The sequence below is a fragment of the Benincasa hispida genome, chromosome 9 (assembly GCF_009727055.1).
Source record: "Benincasa hispida cultivar B227 chromosome 9, ASM972705v1, whole genome shotgun sequence".
NCBI classification, from domain to species: Eukaryota; Viridiplantae; Streptophyta; class Magnoliopsida; order Cucurbitales; family Cucurbitaceae; genus Benincasa; species Benincasa hispida.
The window spans coordinates 70643452-70667904 of NC_052357.1; the positions used below are offsets into that span (position 1 = coordinate 70643452).

The 24453-nt window shown below is 34.0% G+C and overlaps 3 protein-coding genes across 6 annotated transcripts; all 3 read right to left on the minus strand.

The window, feature by feature from the left end:
* Nucleotides 1–4291: 4291 nt before the first annotated feature.
* Nucleotides 4292–5179, minus strand: LOC120086414 (FCS-Like Zinc finger 6-like). Its single transcript, XM_039043051.1, has 2 exons — nucleotides 4817–5179; nucleotides 4292–4679 (listed from the first exon to the last, which is right to left on the minus strand). The coding sequence occupies exons 1-2, from the start codon at nucleotides 5083–5085 to the stop codon at nucleotides 4478–4480; spliced, it is 471 nt and encodes a 156-aa protein (XP_038898979.1). The 5' UTR covers nucleotides 5086–5179; the 3' UTR covers nucleotides 4292–4477.
* Nucleotides 5180–8147: 2968 nt separating this feature from the next.
* LOC120087152 (phosphatidylinositol transfer protein 3-like) lies at nucleotides 8148–11826 on the minus strand. Of its 3 annotated transcripts, XM_039044054.1 has the most exons (7): nucleotides 11388–11824; nucleotides 11096–11171; nucleotides 10198–10290; nucleotides 9875–10051; nucleotides 9482–9580; nucleotides 8928–9170; nucleotides 8148–8744 (listed from the first exon to the last, which is right to left on the minus strand). In XM_039044054.1, the coding sequence occupies exons 3-7, from the start codon at nucleotides 10270–10272 to the stop codon at nucleotides 8382–8384; spliced, it is 957 nt and encodes a 318-aa protein (XP_038899982.1). In that variant the 5' UTR covers nucleotides 10273–10290; nucleotides 11096–11171; nucleotides 11388–11824; the 3' UTR covers nucleotides 8148–8381. The 3 variants fall into 3 exon arrangements, with proteins under 3 accessions (XP_038899982.1, XP_038899983.1, XP_038899981.1); XM_039044055.1 differs by lacking the exon at nucleotides 11096–11171 and having other exon boundaries at nucleotides 10198–10381; nucleotides 11388–11826; XM_039044053.1 differs by lacking the exon at nucleotides 11096–11171.
* Nucleotides 11827–14783: 2957 nt separating this feature from the next.
* LOC120086573 (uncharacterized ATP-dependent helicase C29A10.10c-like) lies at nucleotides 14784–24017 on the minus strand. 2 transcript variants are annotated; one of them, XR_005484254.1, is made up of 9 exons: nucleotides 23860–24017; nucleotides 21354–22807; nucleotides 20282–20470; nucleotides 19692–19787; nucleotides 19427–19589; nucleotides 18261–18390; nucleotides 16400–18166; nucleotides 15573–16285; nucleotides 14784–15492 (listed from the first exon to the last, which is right to left on the minus strand). XR_005484254.1 is itself a non-coding variant. In XM_039043295.1 (8 exons), the coding sequence occupies exons 2-8, from the start codon at nucleotides 22699–22701 to the stop codon at nucleotides 15857–15859; spliced, it is 4122 nt and encodes a 1373-aa protein (XP_038899223.1). In that variant the 5' UTR covers nucleotides 22702–22807; nucleotides 23860–24017; the 3' UTR covers nucleotides 14784–15856. The 2 variants fall into 2 exon arrangements, 1 of the variants encoding a protein (XP_038899223.1); XM_039043295.1 differs by having other exon boundaries at nucleotides 14784–16285.
* Between the last annotated feature and the right edge of the window lie 436 nt (nucleotides 24018–24453).

Sequence of the window (24453 nt, forward strand, 5' to 3'; positions counted from 1 at the left end):
TGATTGTTCATGACAAAACCGAAGAAGGAAATTGGTTTTCAAGAAGAAAGGTTCTGCAAGGGTAAGTCTTTTCTTACCCTAATTCTCTCTTTTCCATTTGTGACTATGAATAATATTTGTATTCTGTAATTTTAATTCTATGAAAATAAAATTTGGATTGATCTCCACGCTTCCGCTCAAAAACCTTCATAGTTCCTTCAGGATCAATGTTCAAGATACAGCCTAAAGGATCTATAGTATAGGGATAAGACTGGGCACCTTATACTGATAACACTATGGATATGACCCACTTTGTATTTGATACAAACACAATGATCCGACGCATTCGTGTAAGTGATATGCGAGTGGAAGTATCCTATGCAATAAGTTTACATAAGACCAGACCACGAAATAGTAACCACTACATATAACACTATTGCCTAGTTAGGTTTCTATTTCACTAGGATGACCTAGGCAACTTAGTCTTCATCCTGAGTATATTATGAACTCTTGTTTACGAAGGATTGTCCTTTGATTTGTATGGGTGAGAGTGGCTAGTTCGTCGACTCAATAAGCTTATCATTTTGGGGACAAGACTGAGTCAGGAGCTAGGAACATAATAATACAAGATGGAATTCACTCATTTCCGTTTTCAAGGTAAGTAGATAAGTGTTTCCTTAAGTGGTGTCTCCGGGACTTGAACAAAAGGCCCTACCCTCTCGTTGGCCCGAAAGGGGTTTCTCTTTATTGGTTGGACCATAAACAGGCTGTTCATTAAAGGAGCACTAGTACATAAGGAGTTAGAGGTAACCCAAGGGTAAAATAGTAATTTGATCCTGTTGGAGTTACGAACACTCGTGAAGGACTAACTTGCTGTTATTGGTTTATATCCATGGATACAAAAATATATCTGTAGTGAGAAAAGTGTAGTTGTGAGTCTTTAGTGGAGTATACCCACAATTAATAAATTTTGATTAACTTGGTTAATGAGTTTAACCAATTAATCTCATATCATTGGAGCTTCTGATCTACAGGTCCACCAGGTCCCCTTGTTAGCTCACTAAAGGATATTAAAGAAGAATGATTTGAATTGTTCAAATCAATTTAAGGAAATTGTATATCAATATGATTAATATATAATTGATTATGGATGTGATCTATAGTTCAAATTAAGTTGAAAAGAAACATTTGAATGGGATTCAAATAACTAATTCAAGTAAATTAGATTCACAAAGAATTAATTAATATATATAGAGGTGTTGCAAATAGACATACGATGTTTATGATAATTAATTATATATATGTTAAATTGGATTTAATGTATAAATAGTTATTTAATTAATGTGTTAATTAATTTAAAATATGTTATATTAATTGTGCATAAGGGAAAATTGGAAAAAGACTTGGAGAAGGGGTTGACCCTACTCTATATAAAGTCTTCCTTATGGTCCTTTTGGAGTGAGTATTCATTGAGCAAATTTTTCCCTAAGCCACAAAAAAAAAATCCTCTCTACTCTCCCAAAGGTTTTTCCTCCTCACCCTCTTCCAATAATTGAATACCACTCATCCTTCTACTGAAATCCTTGAGAATAACAAGGTTATTCTCGTGGTCGTGTTTAAGATTGTTCAATGAGACGTTTGTGTTCAAGATTGTTGGAGGAGTCGTTTGTTAGAATATCGAGAGGATCGTTCTAGGAGCTTGGAAATCTACAAAGGTGAGAATGATTCTTTCCTTTCTCTAAAGCGTGCTATTTCACATGTTTATTCTACACATATTCTGTTTTAGTACACTGATTTTGTTTATGTAAAAATCGATTTACGGGATGCAAGGCGTTCATACGTTTCCGCTCAGGATTCAAATCCCATCAATTTTGTTATTATGATTTGCTAGATGAATATTGAGCATGATGATGTGTATTTGCACGTTGTGGGACTATGTTTTATGATGCATGTTACATTTATGATAGTGGTAGTTACTCCTACCTGTGATTAGATACCCAATAGAGATGGTGATTTCGTTCGGGATTTCACCAGAGGTTTGTGTTTCCTTCGGGATTTACCAGAGGTTTGTGTTTTCTTTGGGATTCACCAGAGGTTTGTGTTTCCTTCGAGATTCACCAGAGGTTTGTGTTTCCTTCGGGATTCACCAGAGGTTTGTGTTTCCTTCGAGATTTACTAAAGGTTTGTGGGTACATCTCATTTATGGTAGGGTGGGTTCAACTATCTACTAGCTAGTCATCTTATAGAAAGTAGAGGTTTATATACGTTCCACTAGAGAGTAGAATCCAGAGGACATAGATGTTTAGCCTGACCCCAGTAGTGGGGTTACTTACTGAATATTTTATACTCATTCTTTCTTATATTTATTTTTAAGGTAAGGGTAAGAACACACTAGCAAATGACAAGTAGAATCCGTGATCAAACCACTGGGACCAGTCATATGCTTTCGCTCATGTTTTAAAATTGCTAGTTTTGATGTTTGAAATCAAAGTATTGGTATCTGCATTTTTTAACTTTTTAAGAGAATTTTCTTTTTTTTTTTTATGGTTTTAAAGGTACCTTGTTAAATGAACTTCAGTTATTCAGTTTTAATAAAGTTAATTATTTTATGTTATTTATTTGGTTTTGCTATGTCATGAAAAGATGTCAATTTGAGTTGTATGCATGCATGTCTATAGTAATGGTCTAGTTTAAGTCCTAGGGCGCTGGTATAAATGGAACCATTTTTCCCCTCTTTTCATGGCCACTGTTAAAAAATGTTTTTTTGTTTAGTAATCATAAGAATATAAATTAAGAATTATATTCTTACATATAAGAAAAGGAGGGGGTGAGATCTTTCTCAAATATTTGAAAGAAAAAAATGAATTCCCTGACAATGTTCATAAATTTTAAAGGCATGTTTATACTATGTTTTATCATGTTTCTTTTTCTTTAAAACATGATGTCAATTAAAACATAACAAGAATAAAATATCTATTACTTTATTTAAACGAAAAAATAAATAAGTTTTCAAATTAAACTACCATATACAAAAATGTTAAACCCAATCAATTTTAACCTAGGCAATATTTACCAAACTATAATTAAAATTGTTGTAATTGTAATAGACATCCATTGATGGATCAATTGTAGTAAATTTAAATCATAAATATAATTGAATTGTTTTTTATCGTATTTATATAGAATTATAAATTTTGTCATATTTATTATAATTATTACCATCATCTCTAAGGGTCAAATAGTAATGGTAACAATAACAGTAAAGATACCAAAATTCATAATTGTTTCTATTTTCAGATAAATTGGATTGAACATGTTTTGCTCGTTAATCAATTTGGATATGGGCCCCATGTGTCAGTATGGATGCCAAACACAAGTAAATAACACCAAAGATAATTAGATAGGACCTATTTTTCACATTACCATTGATTTAATACGTTTTAACTGGAGTAAACATGGTCATAGTTCTAAAGGTGTGTGAATTGGTTTAATTTTAAAAATGAATCTTTTTTAAAAAAGATTAAAGTATTTGGCAATCCCTCGAAAATAGTTTTTCAAACATTTTTAAATTGTATTTTAAACCATTTTTATAATAAATAAATAAAAATGATTTCTTGAAATACTTTTTTTTTTTTCTTTAGGAAATCCAAACACGTCTCAACGTATGTTTGATTTTTCAAAAAATTTCTTTTCCTGCTAAGCTATATATATATATATATATGCAAGAATTAGAGTGCTAAAAGTAAATATTAAATTATTGATCTCTAATTGTCAGGAAGTTATAAAATCACGTGGAAGCAGCTGCTGGGGAACGACATTATTATTTGGAATCGGAATGGAACAGAATACATCTCTAAATTTTTCCGAAACTTTTTCTTTTGTTAAATAGTTAACATAAAAAATTTATAAATATATGTGTGGTGAGATATGTGACAATTAAATTAAAAAAGCAAAATTGCTTTTCAAGTGAATATCTTCCCTCCCATTTGTGCAATATATATTGTCTTTTGTTATGCCATATGGGCCCCAATCCATGCCATGCTGACAAGGCCTCAGATTCCCTTCCCTTCCTTATTACAATTAACTTATCAAAAAAAAAAAATTGTATCTTCCATTTTTTATGTATTATTTTATGATAATTTTCCAGTTCTGTTTTTGAATAATTAAATTCTAACGAAGTTGATCTTATTTACCCCATCTGGAATAAATGGAGATTAGAACATCACTCATTAATTTTGATTTCTTTTTTAATTTTGGGTATGTTACATGTTTGATCAATTTGTAAAATGGATCTAAGAACGAAGAGATAATATAAGAGAACAAGGCATCAAAATCGACCTTTTTTTTTTTCTTTTTTGTTCATTTCTTAATTTGTTCAAAGGAATTAATCCCATTTCCATTCCCAATAATAAAGAAAGAAATTAAAATTCTTCGGAGAAGAGGGATGAATTTTTATGGGGAATATTGCTTAGATAATAGATAAAGAGATACAACAACACTATGAAGCAGCTACCGTTTCTCCCTTGCCGGAGATCTGAGGTGGAACGGCAGCCGATGTAGAAACCACCGCCACAGCTGCCGCCGCTGCCGCCGCCGCCGCCGCCGCCGCTTTCTTTGATGCTAAACTGCACTTCTCCATTCTCTCATCTTGCTTCATTTGCTTTTGCCTACATTCGTCGCTACAAAATCCCTTGTCCCCCCTGAAAACAGAGTCCCCTTCAGTTTCATTTCAAAACCCAAAAACCCATATCTAAAATTCATAAAATAGAATATAAATTTTTGGGAACTATTGGAATATATCAGATTTAAATTGATTAAATTGATTAAATTGATTTACCTGTACATGTAAATATCTCGACCAGGAACGAGCGGGCGAGTGCAAAGAGAACAAGCTCTGAGGAAATTAGTGTTTTCTTGTAGATCAATGGAATGCCTTCTGTAATTTCTTGGGGAAACCATTTGTTGGTACCCTGATTTTTGGGTGTTTGTTGGATAACCGAGCGACGGCGGGAATTGTTCGCCGGCGGAGCCACCGAGATCGAAGGTGATCTCCGTCATGCTCGGCGTTTTTCTCATCGGAGCACGTGACCTCTTCCCCAAAGACATTTTGTTTTCTTTTGTTTTCTTTGTAATTTATAAAACCAGAATCACAAAAACCGGTTCTGGTTTGTGAAGAAGAAGAAGAAGAAAGAAGTGAAGGGGGGAAGTGGAGAAGGAGGAGATAAAAGAGAGCCAGCAATTGAGGAACGAATCTGGTCCGTTCATTAGAATCTGATAGTGACTCATCTAATGAATTAAATAAAAATAAGGGATCCACGTCAGCCTGTCAATTTCAGAAATCAAATTATTTGTAGTTTTACTTCCAAAATCATTTATTGGAGTTTCTTTTAAATTATTGAGCTCAGAAAGGGATATCTTTGTAATTTCTCTCTCCCAACTAAGGCTGGTATGGTAAAACAACCCCCAAAAAAAAAAATTACAAATAGAAAAGCGGAAATTAGTTCTCTCTTTTTCTTAAAAAAAAAAAAAAAAAAAAAAAAAAAAAAAAAAAAAAAAACTTTTTAGTTCCAGTTTTTAAGAGTAGAGTAAAAAGGTACTAAAGTACTCTTTTAAAATTATTTTAATGATATAACATTTTAAAATTAAGAAACAATCTATTCACTCTCTTCCCATTTTTTCTCTTTTCGTCTTCTCTCATCTCTCACCTCTTTCTGTATATTCTTCCCTCTTCTTCCTTTTCATTATTTATTTGAGATTTCTTTCGAGTTGAATTTGTTTATACTTTTAGCTTAGAATTATAAACTCATTTTGGAGAATGAGTTTCATGTTCTCTCTTGATTTTATTAATCAAAGAATTACTTCCAATTTTTAAACCACACTCATTCTTATCTCATTAAATTTGACCTACAAAAGTTTTTAGTTTTTTTCTAGTAAATTGAGTTTATTTATTTACAAATATAATAGCTATGTTATTTTTCATTTTTATCACCTTTAAATAAGTATAGACGAAGAAGAGAAGTGAAGTGGAAGGGCAGAAGGAGGTGAGATACGAGAGAAAATAGAAAAAGAGAGAATAGATAATATTTTAACTGGTTAAAATACCATTTTCATCCTTCTACTTTGAAGTTTATTTAATTTTAGTTTCTAAATGTCCTATTTTAATCTTTGTATTTTTTTTAAAAAAATATTTTATATTAACATTTTTACTATAAGTTTTGAAAACATATTCTATTATTATTATTTAGTCAATTTCAATAAAAATTAATTTTAAAAAGTTAAATTTAAGAATTTTTTAAAATATATAGACTAAAATTATACATTTTTAAAAGTATATGCACTAAAAATAAAATTAAATAATATTCAAAGTATATAGGCTAAAATGATATTTTAATCATTTTAAAATTAATTTTTTAATTTAAAATGTCATATCATTATTTAAAATATTAAAAAATAGAAATTTTAAAATGCATTCTAAAAAACTAGGAAATAAAGCGATCAAAATGTACCTATTTCTCACAAGTGTTGAAAGCTTAAAAAAGTAATTTTCTAAATAAATAAAAAATCTGGTGCAACAAATTATTTATGTACCGGGAATCCGAGTAATCGGCATCGGCCCACCGATGAAAACTTCAGTATATTCCCAGCCCCACGTCCAAGTAAATTTCTTGAATTATTATTATTATTATTATTATTTTACTCGAATGAAATCAACAATGATGCTGTTTTATTATTATTCTTAATCTCGATGAAATTTCTAGATTAACTGAATATTATAACTTTAATCACTGGTTAATCAAATGTAAATGTGTTTGTATGTATATGATAAATGTTCATGGAATTAAGGAGGAATATAAGGTCCATTAAATTAGTGGTCCATTTATATACTTAAATACACTTTGAAACCCACACATGTGCAACCAGCTCACATGAAGTTGAGATTTCAGATTCCAATTATTATTTCTTTTTCCTGCATAATCTTAAAAATAAATTAATAAGAAATTCTTAAGCAAAGTTGTTTGCTTTGGACTTAAGAATATCTGCAAGTGGGTTTTTTTTTTTTTTTTCCTTTGTCCCAATCACAATCATTAAACACACAAATTAATCTAATTATCAATCTCATTTAATCTCTACCCCTATCTATATTATTTGCATATATATTAAGAAAGGATGGTAACAACAGGGTAAAGTAAGTTCTAAAAATATTTCCCTATTTGGCAAATAATTTAAATCTCATTTTATATCATTTTTTTTCCAAATTTTAGAAAAATTATGATTGATTTGAAATTCTTCCAATTACAATAAAGTTTCTCGAAAGAAGGGAAAAAAAACATTATATTTAATTTATTTCCTAATCTTCTTCATAGTTGAACTTAGTTGTCATCAAAGCAAGTGTAACTCAATTGATATCGAAAATGAGCTAATAACTAAGAAGCATGTAATTTGAATATCCCACCTATTCTACTTAAAAAGAAATTGTAGTTTTTGTTCTTTTAAGAACAACAAACTTAGGGAGGCAAAATTCGAACCTCCATCTCCAAAAAAAATTGGAAGAAACATCTTAATCCTTGAGACTCATGTTATGAAATCGACATATAAAGAACACTAAAAAATATAAAAAAGTAGATAATCAACATACAAATTTCCGTGGTTTCATTAACAGTTTATTAGCTACATTCACATGATAGAGGGAAAACAATTTTATTAGAGAGAATGATACAGAATTATGTACCTATAGTGCACTTCTCTAAACTCTGAGGTCATTAATGTAAATAATATAAAGATGATAAATACCTAAATAACTTACTTTTCGGGAGCGTGTCCCTGAACCCCACCGAGACGTATTAGATAACATATTTAATTGCTATAAATATCTTATCTTCGACCCAAGAAGTTCAAATCTCTTGGAGAATATGAAACAGTAAAATTGAACTGAAATTTTTTGGTGGGGAATGGTTTTGATAGCAGTGGAGCAGACGTCAGTGTCGTTGGGGTTACAACCTTTTTCATGTGTTGTAAAAAGGTATTTTGGAAGGATGCCTCAAATGCACGCACCAGTTTAACATTTCACTTTTTTTTCACAAATCATTAAACTTCTGTCATTTCTTTTCATTTTCAATTCATAATGATCTCAATTTCTTTTTCAGAAGTAAACTATTGACTTTAACGAATTTAACAGAACCAACATTGTTTAGATTATCGTATTCATGTCATTGTCAACTCACACAGATAATAATGGACAAATTTCAAGAACAACAACCTCTGCTCTAATCATGTCCACAAGAAATGGGACGACAAGAGATTGCTATACAAACGAAATACAAAACGCTTCGTTTTGTTCATAACAAGAATGTCAAACACAAAAAATTAGGCTTAAACTTATACGAGTTAACTCGAATTATGCCTCAGCTGCCATCTGCATTTCTAGTTATATGAACATCACCATCTGTTCTCTCATTCTCTGGGGATTCAGAAGAAGAGTTTGAGGTTTTAGAATCGGCTAGACCGCTACTACTCTGAGCTTTTTCCGAGGCTGGGCCTCTAGGATTTACCCCGGACCAGAAACAGCGCATCTGTTTATCGTCTTCTTTCATCATCTCAGCATATTTGGTTATGTTGAAACCAGCATTATTATTGTTTCCACCAAACGCAGACTCCAGCTGGTCCATATCGAACAGATCCTCTATTATCCTCTTTGAGTTTACGTCGTCGGAGTAAACGAATTTCACTTTGTTGGTAGTTTTTGTCTCCAGAAAGGGCTTTGCAACCTGTAAATGGAACAGTACATTGTCCAGTAGTGTAAACAACAAATAATTGCAACAAGTAAAACAGAAATGGCAGTGTACTACTACTAATACTCCTATGGACCACAAATCACAGTGAGATGTACAGTAAAATCAGATATTTGAATGACAAGAAACCATAAAGTTAGTTCTTCAAATGAATTATACCATCCAGAAGGGTTCAAAAAACTTGGGCGGGTTATAAAGAATTGCCAATCCGAGGCGTTCGGGATAATGTTCCTGTAAAACATGTGCAGTCTCCTTCGTTGCTTTCAATGAAATATTTGACATGTCAAAATCCTTGAAATCAATCAGCCAGATCATACTCTCCTGGTCTGGTGGAAGATTCAAAATAGCATTCTCCATGCAATACACCAAGTATCTAATCTGCCCTTTTACAGTCTTCGAGTTCTGTGGTGGAGATGGAAAACACGAACTTGTTAAACTAACTGTTTGGAAGCTGAATCTAAAGGATGCCAAGTTTACCTATGCATTAGAGATCCCATCTAAAATATCTTAGTTTAACCATTTCATTAACGTAATGAAAAGAATCTTCATAAATAAGGGTCAATGTGGCACACAATCTTAGTACCCCATCTCTCCCCCACCCCACTCCCAGCACTTATTTCTAGAATAGCTACGAGCAACAAGAACTTTGGAATTGAAAAAATGTCCAGTAGATTTCTGTTAGGAGTCTTAGAACTGCATAATGCAAATGAAACCTGGCGACAAGGTCTCATGACTAGCACTGTTCTTCCGTGTCGGTCGTTATAGTTTGCACAATAAACTTTCCCAGTCTCAGCTTCATGAGCAACCTCATCCTGCAATACAGATCTAACTATTAAATCGCCATAGCCTGGGTATTGAATTAAAACCTTGACAAACAAAGACCTATTACAACATATAGAGCCCTTTGAATTTCTTTTTTTTTCCCACAAAAAATGGCAATGGATGGATGAAAAGGCAGAAAACAACAGGGATTGAAGTTAGTAATAGCTCCCCCTCCTTATTGAAACAAAGAAGGCCAGGTAGCTTACAATAAAAAAAAATAAGACCGTTTTGAGCTCATTGCCATGACTTCAAAAAGATTTGGCCAAAAGTAAGCAGTAATGTACCCACTGAATCTCTTCTGGTTTGTATTCTGACCTCCACTTCAAAGTTGCTTTCAGCATTTTAGTTGCCTTCTTCACATTCCAGTTTCTTGCTCTTAGATATCTCAAAATGGATGGATCCGAACAGTAAATGGATGATTTGCCAGACAACGGTCCTAAAAGCCTGCGCACCTCACAAATCTGCAAAGGATGAAGTAAAACTATAAGAGTCGACAAACTCCACGAGAAAATGGCAGCATTTCAATCTTCTTAGTTTCTAGATTAGCAGCAACCAACAGTTATCCTGGTGTGAAGGGGCTAAAAAAGGCTGTAATTGTAAGAAATACCTTCGCATGCTGTTCTTCAGATAATATAACTTTTTCACAACCATTTGAAGGAGGTACCACTAAATTCAAAGACATCGTTTTTGAATTATGCACCTGAAGGCCAGAAAACAAATTTCAGATTCAAGCAACACCATAATGCCATGTTTTATTTGGTTCTAGCCTCCTGAGTACCAAGACTCAATACCTGTTCAGTACCACAGATTTTAAATTCATACTACCCAATTAAGAGAATTTCATGATTTCAGATAAAGAGCGCATTTGTTGTATCTCAATAACGTACTTATTGATTTGCAAAAGAGGATGCATGAATCAATATAAACCAAAGATAACAAAAGATGCATCTAAGAGGCATAAGAAGGGAGATCGCTACGCTACTCACCCGCAAACTACAAAGCTTATAAGATCTGATGAAAAGATCTATACACTTGATAAGAATTAACAAAATGTTAACTAGCTCGCTATTGATTTCTAGTTATTTAAGCTTCGCTATCAATAAGAATTAACAAAATGTTAACTAGCACAATTTGAACAGCCCTCCTTGTGACTTACTATCATGCACCAAGATTATATATCATATGGATTCAGAAACTCTCAACTAGCAATATCCAATATTACCCTAAACAACTGAAAAACTCATCAATTCCATCTTTTCTTAGAAAATTAAACTTAGATATTGACAAAATGCCACCTCTTATGCTCCCAACCAATTGGCTAATAATGTCTTCACTATCTACAACATAAAGAGGTTTTCTTTCAGTCATTAAACAGAAAAGTGGTGCCCTATGTTGTCTGTTTTCCAACATCAACCCCAAAATGACATGATCAATTCTCCAATCACAGTACAGGAGATAGAAAGTTAAATCAAATATGAACAAAGAATGAAACAGTAGCTAACCACCTCTTTAATAACCAAAACACCTCTTTCTCTTCAATGCCCAACCAACTTGAAAACGTTCAGAATCCAATAGAAATATCTGCAAAAATACCAATCTATTTTCTTATCCACTCATACAGAAGTACGATTTCTCTAAACCATCACTAGCACACAATTTTCCTTCGGATATTTGATTTGGCATTGAAGAATGTTAAAAGAAACTCCAGAAAATTAAACATACAAACCTATACAACCTCATATTGCTAGCCAAAGGTATGGATAATCTAAGATTGACAATTCAAACAAAAAAAATTACCAAATCAATGGAACTGGGTCTTCGTTGGAAGGGCAATTCCTTCGAAGCTTGAACCATACAAAAGTAGTTGAGGAGAGAAAAAGGGTATCATCAGTGATGAACATACTCCAAGTAACTGTGAAGAAAAAGAGTAAAATCCATTCTCAGCTGCGAGGAATTAGCGAAGGGATGCTTGAAGGATTGGAGTTGGAGAAGACCCTTTGAGACCCAGATTCGGTTGCTTTGAAAATTATTGAAAAAGAGTGCTTTTGATGACACCCTGTGAGCGTTCGAGTTCTTGTCGGTAATGTTTGGTGAGTAGCTCAGTTTCTGTAGTTGGGTAATTCAACTCTTCAGGGCGGGGAAAATGCCATTAATTTGGCAGGATTTTGACTGATTTGGCTTCCTTTCTTTTTATAAAATTCAGTACATTCTACAGCATAATTTGTGAATGTGATCGTATTCTTAGGTATCCAGAATTTTGCTGAAATCGAAGTTCTTGAGAAAGAATAAATTTTGTTTAATGCAACCATAGGCTGATAAATTATACTTCTACTATCATTCATAATGTTGTAGATTTTTTTTTTTTTTTTTTATCTGAAAAGTTTGATATCCACCATTGTTGACACACTCACTATGGTCAAATTTAAGGTTTACGATTTAAAACCACGTTGTTTTGGTTCATTTCTATTCAAAAAAATTTTAAATTTCAAGATGGTTTTAAATTTTAAAGATTAAAATTTGATGATTTAAATGGTAATTGAAAAGAAAGTTATAAAAATTATTAATATAAGTTTTTAATTATGATTCGTTAATTAAAGATTAAATATAATAAAGTTAAATAAGTAATTTAGTTTATTAAAAAAAAGTAATGTACCTCTAAATCTACAAGATCCTGTAAATTCCAACTATTTTAGTTAATGATTAAAAAAAAAAGTGAAAACATGATTTGAAATCACTTCTCAAATCATCTTCTTTTTCAATAACAAACAAGAAATTTTTAAAATCTCTTATGAATTAAAATAATCATTTTTTCCCATGGGTTTGCAAAATCTAGTAAAGAAAAAAGTCGTATATCTCTTACTAACTCTTCTAACAAACTTTTAAAGTTTTAATTTACTTTGTATGGTAGTACAGCTGATTTATATTTTTTTTTTTTCCTTTTTGAGCAAACAAAGAATTATTAAGCCTCAAGGGCATTAAATGAGTTTACATCCTTCTCTACCAATCGAAGGAAAGCTAACACTGATCGAAAACTATGCCTATGGTGTTGAAAGTCTTTACATGTTTAATTATTAAAAATTAGGGATGTTAATGAATTCAGTTTGGTTGAAAGACTTTTTAGATCCAATCAAATTGTTGGGTTATAAATTTTTTCAACCCAAATAACCCTTATTAAAAAATGAACCCAACCCAACCCAACCATAAAATATTTGAGTTGGGTTTAATTTCGTCATTTATTTAAAAAAAATTCTAAAAAATCTAATTTAATTATTTTCATATATAGAATTCAATATATTGTCGAAGAATTTTCTTTTTAAAGTGCAAGGAAACTATTGTCGAAGAATAAATTATTCAAATAATATTGGAATTAAATGAAATTAAAAATAAATATAAATTAATTGTGTTATAAGTAATAAAAAAATATATTTTAAAGTTAATAATAAATTCGGGTTATATTACGTGAACGCATGAACCAACCAATCTATACAATTTTCATTGATTTTTTCGTGTCATCGGGTGTTTTGAACATCCCTATTAAAAATTCTACCGAATAATTATAATGTTTTTAACCATTTATTACTAGGTTGACTAAAATTTAACTCTTATGGCTTGTTTGGGGCCCAATATCTTATTTGGGGAGATGATATAGTTCCTATATCACCATTTGACTGATATACCATCTCCCTCCTATGTCTTCTCCCTTCTCATACCCGATAATCACTTTTGTCACTCTCTCTCTCTTCCTATGGCTCACTTATGTTTTTATTTCTTTATTCTTTTCTTGAGTTTATTTCAGTATACTTCGAGTGTAATTTTCTTTCCATTATATCCATTTTATTAAGAAATCATAGTATTTCAATCTAGTTTCATGCACTAATTTTTTATCTTCAATTTACATACAAATGTCATGTGATAGAGTATATTAATAATTTATTATCTATAAATTATGTCATTCAAGTTTTCATTTTTATTTACTTAGTATATCAATTATTTATTTGTATAATGCCCATTAAAAAAATCACAATATTTTGGATTAAATCTTTGTACACAATTTCTCAAAAATAAAAAGATCTCTTCATATACAACATAAATATTTAAAATCTACTATTCAAAAACTCATTATAAAATCTCAATAAAAAAACTCATCCGTGAATATATATAATAAAAACCTCAACGAAATCCCTAAAATCAAATATAAGCAAAACCTTTTTTTTAAATGTGTCACTAAAATATTTAACTAACCATTCATAACCCTTAAGTTCTCGATAGTTTTTAGAAAATAAATTTATAAATACTACTTGCGCTCGTTTATTTTTATTTTTTATTTGTCTTACTTTTGAAGATTCTTTCGAAATTCAAGTCGTGATTGAAAATTATATATATTTAGTATTAAAAAGTGGAAAAAAGTTTTTGAAAAAAAGTTAGTACATTCATCCTTTAAATTTTGTATTTTAAAATGTTTGTATTTTATTTGACTAATTACAATTAATCTTAAATTTTGACTAAATTTTTTTAAAACAACAATAATAAAGAATTATTTAAAAGACAATAATTGAATACCAAAAATTGAATTATAAGATTAAAAAAAAATACTATTCATACAGACAAAACCGATTTTAAGGATTAGGTTCAAACTTGAAATAAATATGGTAAAAGATAATTGACAATGAAGCATCCCAGATTCCCTTAAAATGAAGTTATAAAAGAGAGATTATATTAGAGAAATTGAATAGAATGTAGGTACGATCATGCAAGATATTGAAAAATATAGATAGTTGACAACCAAAGAATAAAAAGAAAATTAGAAGTAGCGAGAAGGAAAGTGAAGGAAAACAAACCAAGTTCCTGATCATTGTATAATAATTGTCCATTTCTTTTAGTACAGAAAACAAGAAACAGAAATTTATGGAAAGGATAGGTCAAAATAATAATAATAATAATTGTATAACTGTTCCACCTAAATTATCCAAAATAGAAAGCGAAGCATTAATAGTCTCGAATGGTAGGGAGCATGTGAAAGAAAGATCCTCTTATGCCTTTTTTGTAGACTGATATCATCATATATCAAAAGTCGAACAATATCAAATTTTCAACATCTACAAACCTCCCCACTACTTTTTTATCGCTATCTTTCTATTTGAAGAAAAGATATTCGTTTCTTTTCATTTCCGGACAAGATTGTGAGCATAAACCAAGCAAAACAGGGGGAATTATCAATTCAAGCTTCTAAAAACAAAACACAGCCCCATGGGTTGGCAGTATTAACCCAACTCCCATGCGTAATGCCTTTCCTGTTCAAGAACAAACATATATGGACGGTACAATTTCATACAAATATTAAATAAATGTGGTAGGCAGCAACCAGAGAGAAACTGCAACAAAAGAATTACTATAATTTCAAATGAAGGGGGGTATATGTACAAGTCAATTTGGCATTAACGCCATTCAAAATTTTGATGCCTTCAGACACAACCCCTGGCTCCCCATTACTTTCTGTACAATTATATTCTATTCCCAGCTGCTGCAGCCCATAATATAATTTTAGCTTGCTCCCTTAAATCATATTCAAACTAATAAGCAAGGGCTGGAAAATATGTTTCCTCAAAAAAGGTCGAGAAAACACATTGCAACCCTTCTTACTCGCCTGTGAACTGTTATAACTTTTATGCATTTAATGTCCAAAATAATGTTTTGAGCATCTTTTACATGTGAATTTTCCTCGGCCAGCTCCCCAGAGAGTTGATCTCTGTCTCCCGCGAAGGTTTAGGTTTCAACATCAAGCGAGTCGAGGCAATTAAGGACAGTAATTCCACCGACCACAAGCACCCAATTCAATTCCCCCATTTTAGCCTGCAACTCTTAAGTTCTCGTGATAGAACATTCAGGCGCCATGATTTGATCCCTAAACAGACATACATTATACTGTGAGTTAAAGGAATCAAATGGCTGAACTTCAGGATGTGTCTCAACCAGCACGCTCACCTTTCTCGCGATGCTGGTAACCCAAAAGGATCCACTAAACCAAAGACATGGATCCCCCCAGAACAGATGTCTGCAGATGATGTGCAATCTATGTCCTTAAAGTATGGTTTTGCTCTTCTTGTCTTCAATTGATTAGGTTTAAACTTGTCAAGACAAACATACTCGGACACTGCTCGGGATCAGCATTGAAGGGTAGGCTTCAAAAGCTGAGCATCATGAGGATGCACACATAAAATTATCAAGAGGTTTCCTCTGAACCATTAAAACCAATTCGAAAGCCATGATTAAATCTCTCTCTTCCCAACAGTCCCAGCAGAACTTTGCCTTCTCTGCATACCATATTGCCAAGTATCTCTCAATTTGTCACCTGACTGATCGAAGTCTTCTGAGGAATTCTCTACAGCAGCCTTAGAAGGCCGGTAATTTCCATTCCTAGTGATTACGGCAGCATTTGATTTCTCATCATCTTCTGATGGTGTTCCAGACCTTGACTCCACGTGTATATCCAGATTCCTATGTCTTGGAAGAGCTGATCTCGGACCCCTAATGTTGGAAGAGTTCTTCCCAGGCAAAGTGGATTGAGTAGACACTTTCTGTCCGAGGAATTCCTTGGGGAGAGATTCCATATCCATGTAACAGTTCCTTGACTTCGCATCAGTGATCAGTGCAGCCCAATCATCGGACTGAATCAAAGCATTGGCATTACCCATTACCTGGTTTCAAAGAAGATCAATATCAAAGTTTTCAAATTGTCAGATAATAATAAGTATCTACATAGGTGTGAGAAAAACTACAAAAGCTTAGTGGAGAGAAAAATAGAAGCATACCCACAGAGCCCTCCTTGCACGGGTCAAGGCTACATTCATTCGACGAATATCTGCAACAAAGCCAACACCATGGTTGGAGGCACGCACACACGACATGATAATCACATCCCTTTCTTGCCCTTGGAAAGCATCAACAGTGTTAATATATAGATCCTTCCCTTCTTCAGAGTTCAGAACCTCCTCAAATTCACGTTGGAGGCACTTCAGTTGGAGCTTGTATGGTGTTATTATACCAACTGAAACTTTACCTATGCCTAATGACTTCACGGTTTTTTGTAGATGTTCATACATACGAAGACAAAATTGTGCTTCATGAATATTTTGATATGAAACAGACCCCCCTCTATGAGATTCCCGCCCATGAGTAATATCAAAGAAAGTGTAAGGTCTAAGTAAAGGGTCCTTATAGTATGTCTCATCAGGTAAATTAGCAACACTTTCACTGTCAGTAAGGCGTCCTTGGTAGAAGTACCTTGAAGGGAAATCACGTATTTGAGGATGCATTCTGTACTGCACCGATAACAACATAGTAGGGCATCCCGCTTGCTGGAATCTTTCAAAGAGACTTCTACTGTACAACAATGTTCCTGCTGCTTTACTGATAACTGTGGCTGGGAGCTGCTGGGGATCTCCAACAAGCACACACCTTGCTGCACCAAGAGAAAGTGGGGGAAGAACAGCTACCTCACTGGCTTGGGCTGCCTCATCAATGACTACCATGTCAAAACCATGAGAAAGTCTAGAAAACAATTTGCGACCACTGCTTGATACTGTAGTGAAAACTATCTCAGCCTCATTGGCAAAACTGGCCTCAAGACTAGCTCGTGCATCCTCCATATTGAAATTGCTGTTAGAACGATATCTACCTTCTAAAATAACGAGGCGTGACATCTCAACTAGAATTTTATCCCTACCTTCTATCACAGCAGCAAGGTTCTGCAACAACGCATCTCTATTTTGGTCACGAGCCACCAGAACATCAGGGTCAACACCAACAGATCCTTGAGAACGAACGGCAGCTGCAGCAACATTAAGTTCTCTCTGAAGACTACTAATTTGCTGAGCTAATTGATTTTCACGAACTTTTAGCTGGTGCATCCACCTTAAGACTTCGTCTCGACTTTTGACCAAAAGTTGTTCTGTTCTACGCTCAACTGAAACTGCTTGGGCAGCACGAGTTTGTGAATCAACACCAACTCGAGCCACATCAGGTCGATACACCTTCATTTCTCCATCGATAAACCCCCGATCAAGAACACGAGCAAGAAGCTCATCTGTTGCAGCATTCGAAGGTGCACACACTAGCATTCTAGGTTTAGGGCACATTGTGGGAAGAGTGCGGAAAAGATTTTGGTCCATGCTTTGGAGTACCTCATCAATGGATCCATTGGAAACATGATCTGAGCTGCTTTCATGAGCTTGTTTATAGCTTTCTGGTGCTAGTTTCTTGAGCAAAGAAGTATAGTAGTGCTGATACTGAACCAGATGTATAACATTCAGCATTCCCCACACTGTATGTGTCTTACCTGTTCCAGGAGGACCTTGTACGAGTGTAAAAGGCCATGGCTCTTGCCTCTTGACTGTCCCGCTATTCGTACCAGCAGCTGTATGTGTCGCTGCCCATTGAATTGCAGATAGCTGCGGTCCATTGAAGGTCCTATGCAGATAATCAACAAAATTTTGCGTGAAACATTCAGGCATAGCAGGTGATTGTTGCTCATACTTTGGGAATTGCTCAGGACTAGGCTGAAGGATTGAAGATTGCATCTGATACATGCAGTAAACCATTAGCATAGTGAAAATAATTTGAAGGGGAATATATAAGGCAGCCTTTAATCCAAATAAATGCCAAGCCAATTACCTGCATATTGAGCCGACGAAATGCATGAAGGGCAACATACTCTCGCTGGGTTGTTGCAAGAGAACCAAGCACTGTTAAAAACCAAACATTCTTTGTCTGCAATTTTCTGATTATATGATCTTCTTCAATCCTGCAGTAATAATATGAAAAATCATAAAAATTACAAAATAAATAAACAAATATATACACACACACACACACATACAAGGTGGATTTTAGGAGTACCCTCCCCATAGGAATTTTGGAAAAAGAAAAAAACAATTTTTTTAGAAAAGAAATTAAATAGGCCTCCTTTTCTGGTCAGAAAACAATAATGGCACTAATGATAAGAAATCGACATCATCAAATCCATGTTGACAATGACTACTATGTAGCTTAATAATACTTCAAGTAGCCTAAATTTCCAACAATGCACAATAATACTTCATACTAATTACCAAAAGAAATAAAAGTAACAGAAGTTATGAGAAATAATATGCGATGACCTACAGGAGGAAAGACATTTTACTTCCTTTTAAACAACTATCTTACTCTTAAATCAAACAATGGTAGAATTTCCAAAAATACATCCTTAAAGACATTTGAGTAAAGCAAACCCTAATTTATCTTCCACTGTTCTAAACCACTAAAAGATGTCAAGTCCCATGCAAACCTCATCACATTCAAGACTCAGTATTCTACTTTTGACCCACTTCATACCCAAAATAAATAATTTAACTGAGTAAATAAGTTGTTTAATTTGTCAGTTACTTTTCATAACTGGAACTCAAAAGTACTACCGTGGTACCAATAATGGAACTTGAAGATATCTGCAAGCGGTGCTAATATCTTTGCAGTACAGCATGAGACTATAGTACTTGGAAGATACTTCCGAGTATCATATGGCACCACTCAGAACTACATTGAGAAGATACTTGACAAGTGCCTTCAAGCAGCATTATAGACATGCATCATTTAAAGGATAACAGAAATATCACTAAGATTGTACACTGAAACAAACTATTAACTAGAACCTCATGAGTACAATCCATAAGAACAAAAAAGGTTTTTCTTCAAAATTCTTCTACGAGAGGTGTTATATACATTTTGTACACTATGCATGCAGTTCACATAAAATGGCAAGGAAACAACCATCATCAAATTGAAGAAATTGAATATGAACCTACCTGTTAGGATCATACGAGTCCCCAACATAAAAATGAAGGATAGCCCCTGGAGGATCACGAGTGTCAAGTGGAATGTGTCTTCGAACAGTTCCAGCCACACGTCCACCAGATTCCTGGTCTTCATCATCCTCCATAGACATACTGTTGTTCCTCTTTGATCTAACTGTTCAGCATATTTAAAGATAATTTTAGTAAGAACAAAGGCATAATGGAAAAGCACTCACGTAATAGTTATTATAAGCTTGGAAGGAATATTATATCAAACCAGATCCAGGTCTGGGGCATGAAAGAACTGCCACATCGCCCTCCTTGAAAGACCATTTGCACTCGTTCACAGGAAGAACTATTACATCATACCATCCTAAGAAAATAAGACAGGTTTAGCAACTAGATTGTGTACATGGTAAGAAGTTAGCTTTGTTTTAGACATTGTATGCAATAATTTTATACTATACCAGACCTAGCAAACAAGAAAAGAAACAGATTACCCTTTTCCACACAAGGGGAAGACTTACAAAACACAAATGAAGATAGGTTCACGATGCTGATGATAATGACAAAATTAATGATGATATATTGTATCTAAAAACTCAAATTAGAATAGCACATCATACAGGACCTAATTTTGCTGGTTGTAAGCACCGTATATAAATTAAACCAACTTAATATGCTGCAACATATTAATAAACTAAAATTTCAAGCCTATTTTTTCTTGTCCTAATTATGAAGCTAACCAAAACATAAAAACATAACCTTTCAACTCACTAAATAGCTAGAAATGAAACTAATTGAAATTGATTCTTTTAAAAAGATCATAATGCAAATATAAAAAGCTGCATATAAAACTACAAGTACCTCTTTCCCTCCTTTCAATATTCTTGACACGGACCATTACATGTGTATCTCTTGAGAATGTTTCAGATAGTTCCTCCCAGGTGCTGTAAAGTTGAGCCCGGCATTCCTCAAATAACAAAGGTTCGAACACTCTGATGTATTCTTCCACAGACTCAAACCGACCAGGAACACACTGGAGTTCAGTTTCCTCTGATACATGAAAATGCATTCGGTTACATGACAGGAAGAAGGAAAATAATTTTTTTAAAAAATAAAAAATTGATTGTGACAGAGAACAACAGTCCAATCACCAAATTACAATTTATAACAAATTGGCAGTGATCCAAACAATAAAATTTTGAAACAAGACAATAGCTGCATGTAGTGGAAGTTGTTTTTGTCGTTTCATTGTCACAGAAATAATAACAGTAGCATTATCCAATATATTTCGTTATCTCATACCTCAAAAATTAAGAATTTAACTACATCACAACCTAAAATGTGAAACATACTCAAGCAGAGATAAAAAATGGAAAAACAAACAGTTAGTAATAGTTAGTTCAAAAACCAAATAAACTGCATTTTTTATTTTTCTTGTAGAAAAGGGTGATTTTGCTCGAGCATAAAAGAAATTTGTGGTTCAATATTCAATATGAAAGGATATCCTTCCATCCAGCAGGCTCCCTAGAGGAAGACCCACCTCATGTAGCTGTAGGATCCAGTCTGTTATGTGTGGGCCTGAGCAAGACAAACATCACACTTTATAGCCACTACTAGAGGGATCCAACTTAATCACTATTTCAGTAAGAATAAGATATAGAACCAAAATGAACAGGTAAATGACTGACTGCACATTAATGACACCATATTTTCACTGTCCAATTCCTACCTGATACACACATACCAAAGGGTGTACTTGATGATGAGAACTAGAAAGAAAATTTTAGATGCAAGGCATACGAATGCAAAATTTGAAATGTTGCAAGTTAAAGCAGCCATGGGAACCTTTCAACACAACTGCATATGATGTAAAGTTGGAAGAAATCAACACTCCATTGGGAAAAAAAAATAATAATAGTAATAATAATTGTACCTGGGTGATGCCAAAACTTTTCGTTGGTTACCTCCCGTATGAGTCGTTCAACTGATGAGTCTTGATGATTGCTAACAGAATTCTGCTTCTTGACAGGAACATGCTTCTTATTTATCTGCTTGTGGTCAGAAGAACTTTGATTAGATATAGTTGGTTTCCTATTGGAGACCTGCATATTCCTCTGCAACCTTGAATCTGTAGGCATCTTCCATGAACCCTGTCTAGGAATTGGTGGTAAGGATGCCTCTGCTGGGATATCTCCATCATTGTTTGGCCTGTTCGGGCGAGCTAGTAATCCCGAACTCATATCACCATTACTATCCAATTTAGATTCACCAGATTCCAAGGCAATGCCTCCTTCATGACTTGAAGCATCACCCTGTTTATGGTCTTTATTAGTCTGTTTTTCCCCACTACGTTCATTTACTTGGGTTGCATTATGAACTTCTTTCACAATGCGAGTGGTTATAGGAGGTGGAAATGCTTGCCTTCGAGGTGTTGAGGTTTTCATAGGCCCAGCCAGCTTCACATCTTCTAAATTAAGAAACATTGTCTGCCTATTACGTTTCTTCCCAAGCTTGGCTTCTAGATGTTGATCTATCTTCCTCTTTCCGGGGTTATTAGCATATTTTAGAGCATGACTTGCTTCAATACCCTTGACTTCTTTTTGTTTCGGAAGCAACCCAGTTTCTTCCTGCACAGTATCTGTTGTTGTATCGAGTTTAACATTGCTTTCTGTATTTAGGATACTGTTACTTTTCCAATCATTTGGCTCCGGATCTGATGTTGAAGGAACATGATTATTACTTTTGTCTATGGTACTATCAGAAATTTTGAGGTTGGATGAATTATTCTCAGAAAAATCACGGGAAGGAGAAAGTAGGCCCTTCTCTTGTGAAGTTTTTAACTGTTTATGCAAAACACTGCCCCCATTTATATCAGCAGAACCCTCAGCATCTGACCATTCTCCTTCTTCCCTTTCCACTGACTGAGTGTCTCTAGAACCAGAAACCAATGCGGGGGCTGCAGTCTCAACATTATTTAATTTAGATGATGATGTAGTCTTCAAATTTTGATCTAACATTTTCTTTTGTTCTTCTCCGATTTCAGGATTAGAACCAAGTTTACTCCGAACAAAAGGCTGAAAACCCGAGACAGAAGATGCATGAGAAAACGCATGGTTGTTTAATATTCTTTGGGAACCTCCCGATGCTGAAAACAAGTCGGAAGCATGGGAATTTGAAGATGGTTGAGCCTTCTGGGGCTGGAAGACAAGACCATCACTATCTTCATTATCCTCGACAGGGGGTTCATTAAGATCAAATAGTAATCTTCCTCGAGAACCCATGTCATACAAAAATGCATAAAAACTAAATTGTTAAGTCCCTATTGATGCAGTTATCTCCAATGAGGAACTTCAAAAGGATCTGAGTCTAGTAAACCTTGACCCTCAACTGCAAGTCCACACACGAATGAAATACAATTATATAGCATACATAGAAAAGACAGAATCACCAACACACCATAAGATGAAAAAGAAAAATACGTGCAAAAGATTAACAGATAAGGACAATCAATATGGCAAAAGAAGACCCGAGTTTTAATTCATAAAGGTTTAATCATCATGGCTCAACATTGTAGGGATCCTATGGGCTCAATGTAAACAAACCAACTCTTCGAGAGGGAATAACTTATACAAACATCCGTCATGTATACACGACAAAAAATTCTTCAAGTAAAATGTATAACTTTAGGTAGAATCCACAACTTGCGATACTGCATACAACACAATCCAGATTATTAAATCGCACGTGATTCACGGCTCCAAAAAAGGTTCCAAACGACAACCACAAATGTCACCAGACTCACCACAACAACAGAACACCAAGTAAACGTGGAGTAAACTAAGGGGCAGTCTTAACTCGACCAAGACGCTTAATTGTTAAAAACAGAACAACAACCTCACCGTCTCAAACCAATTAGGTATTCATGGTACCAGAAAACAGTGCAGGACAGTTCGACTAAGAATCCAGTAAATCGCTCCAGATCAAGGGAGCCGCCATCAAACCAAATACACCCATTCTTTAATCACGCCCAACAAGCATCTTTCTAGGGCAAGAAAGGGGGGAAAGAAAAGATAGAGAGAGAGAGAGAGAGAGAGATAAATAAATCATGCACCCGCCTACAATCAATTCCTCTTCCTCACTCGTCGAAATTACCAAACCAACCAGGACTAACCAAAAGCAGTTCAATCCCAGAATCCAATCTCTCATTATAATTGCAATCAAGAACAACCTAACTTAGAGATCGAACCGAAGAATATAAATCTAATCAATAATAGTCAGTACAGATTCAAAACTAATGCAACCAACCAATAGTCAAAGGCAACAATTAAGCAATTTGAATCTCATTACTGGAAGGCAACTGATCTTGGGAACGCCCAAATTTTTGTGGGCGGAAAGGAGAGGAAGAAAATTGAAGGGTATTTGTGGTTGGAGAATTTTACCTTATGGGTACTCCTTGAATCCTTGAATGCATAAGTGGAGAGAGACAAATATTAGAGGGAGAGAGAGAGAGAGAGAGGAGAAAGAAGAGCTCTTTGATTTAGGAGTCAGAGCAAGCAAGAGCGAGGAAGAAAGAGAATGCAAATATGAGGCAAAGCATTGTGTCATGGGGGTTTATATAGGAAATATCGAGACTCCTTCCCCGCTTTCGAATTCCTCCGTTCACCGTTAAATTTTCTCTCGGTTTTTCCTTTTTTCTTTCTCTTTTTCCTTTTTTTTTTTTTTTTTTTGGTAATCCTTTAATTTACTTATATATTAATTATCCTTTCAAACACTTCCTCAAAAACCCCAAAAAGTGCTCCTTCTATTAAGATAATTACATTTTACACCGAGATTTAGTTTGAATAGATAATTACATTCTACATCCCTGGGTAGATAGAGGGTATATTCGGTAACTCACTGCACTATCATATGATTTCAAATAAATTCCTCTCTTGTGTTTTTTTAGTTCAACCCTGTAGGAATAGGAATTTCAACATCTAACTTTTTAAATAGATATGTAATTTTTAAATTTTTTTTCCTTTTCCATCTTGTTT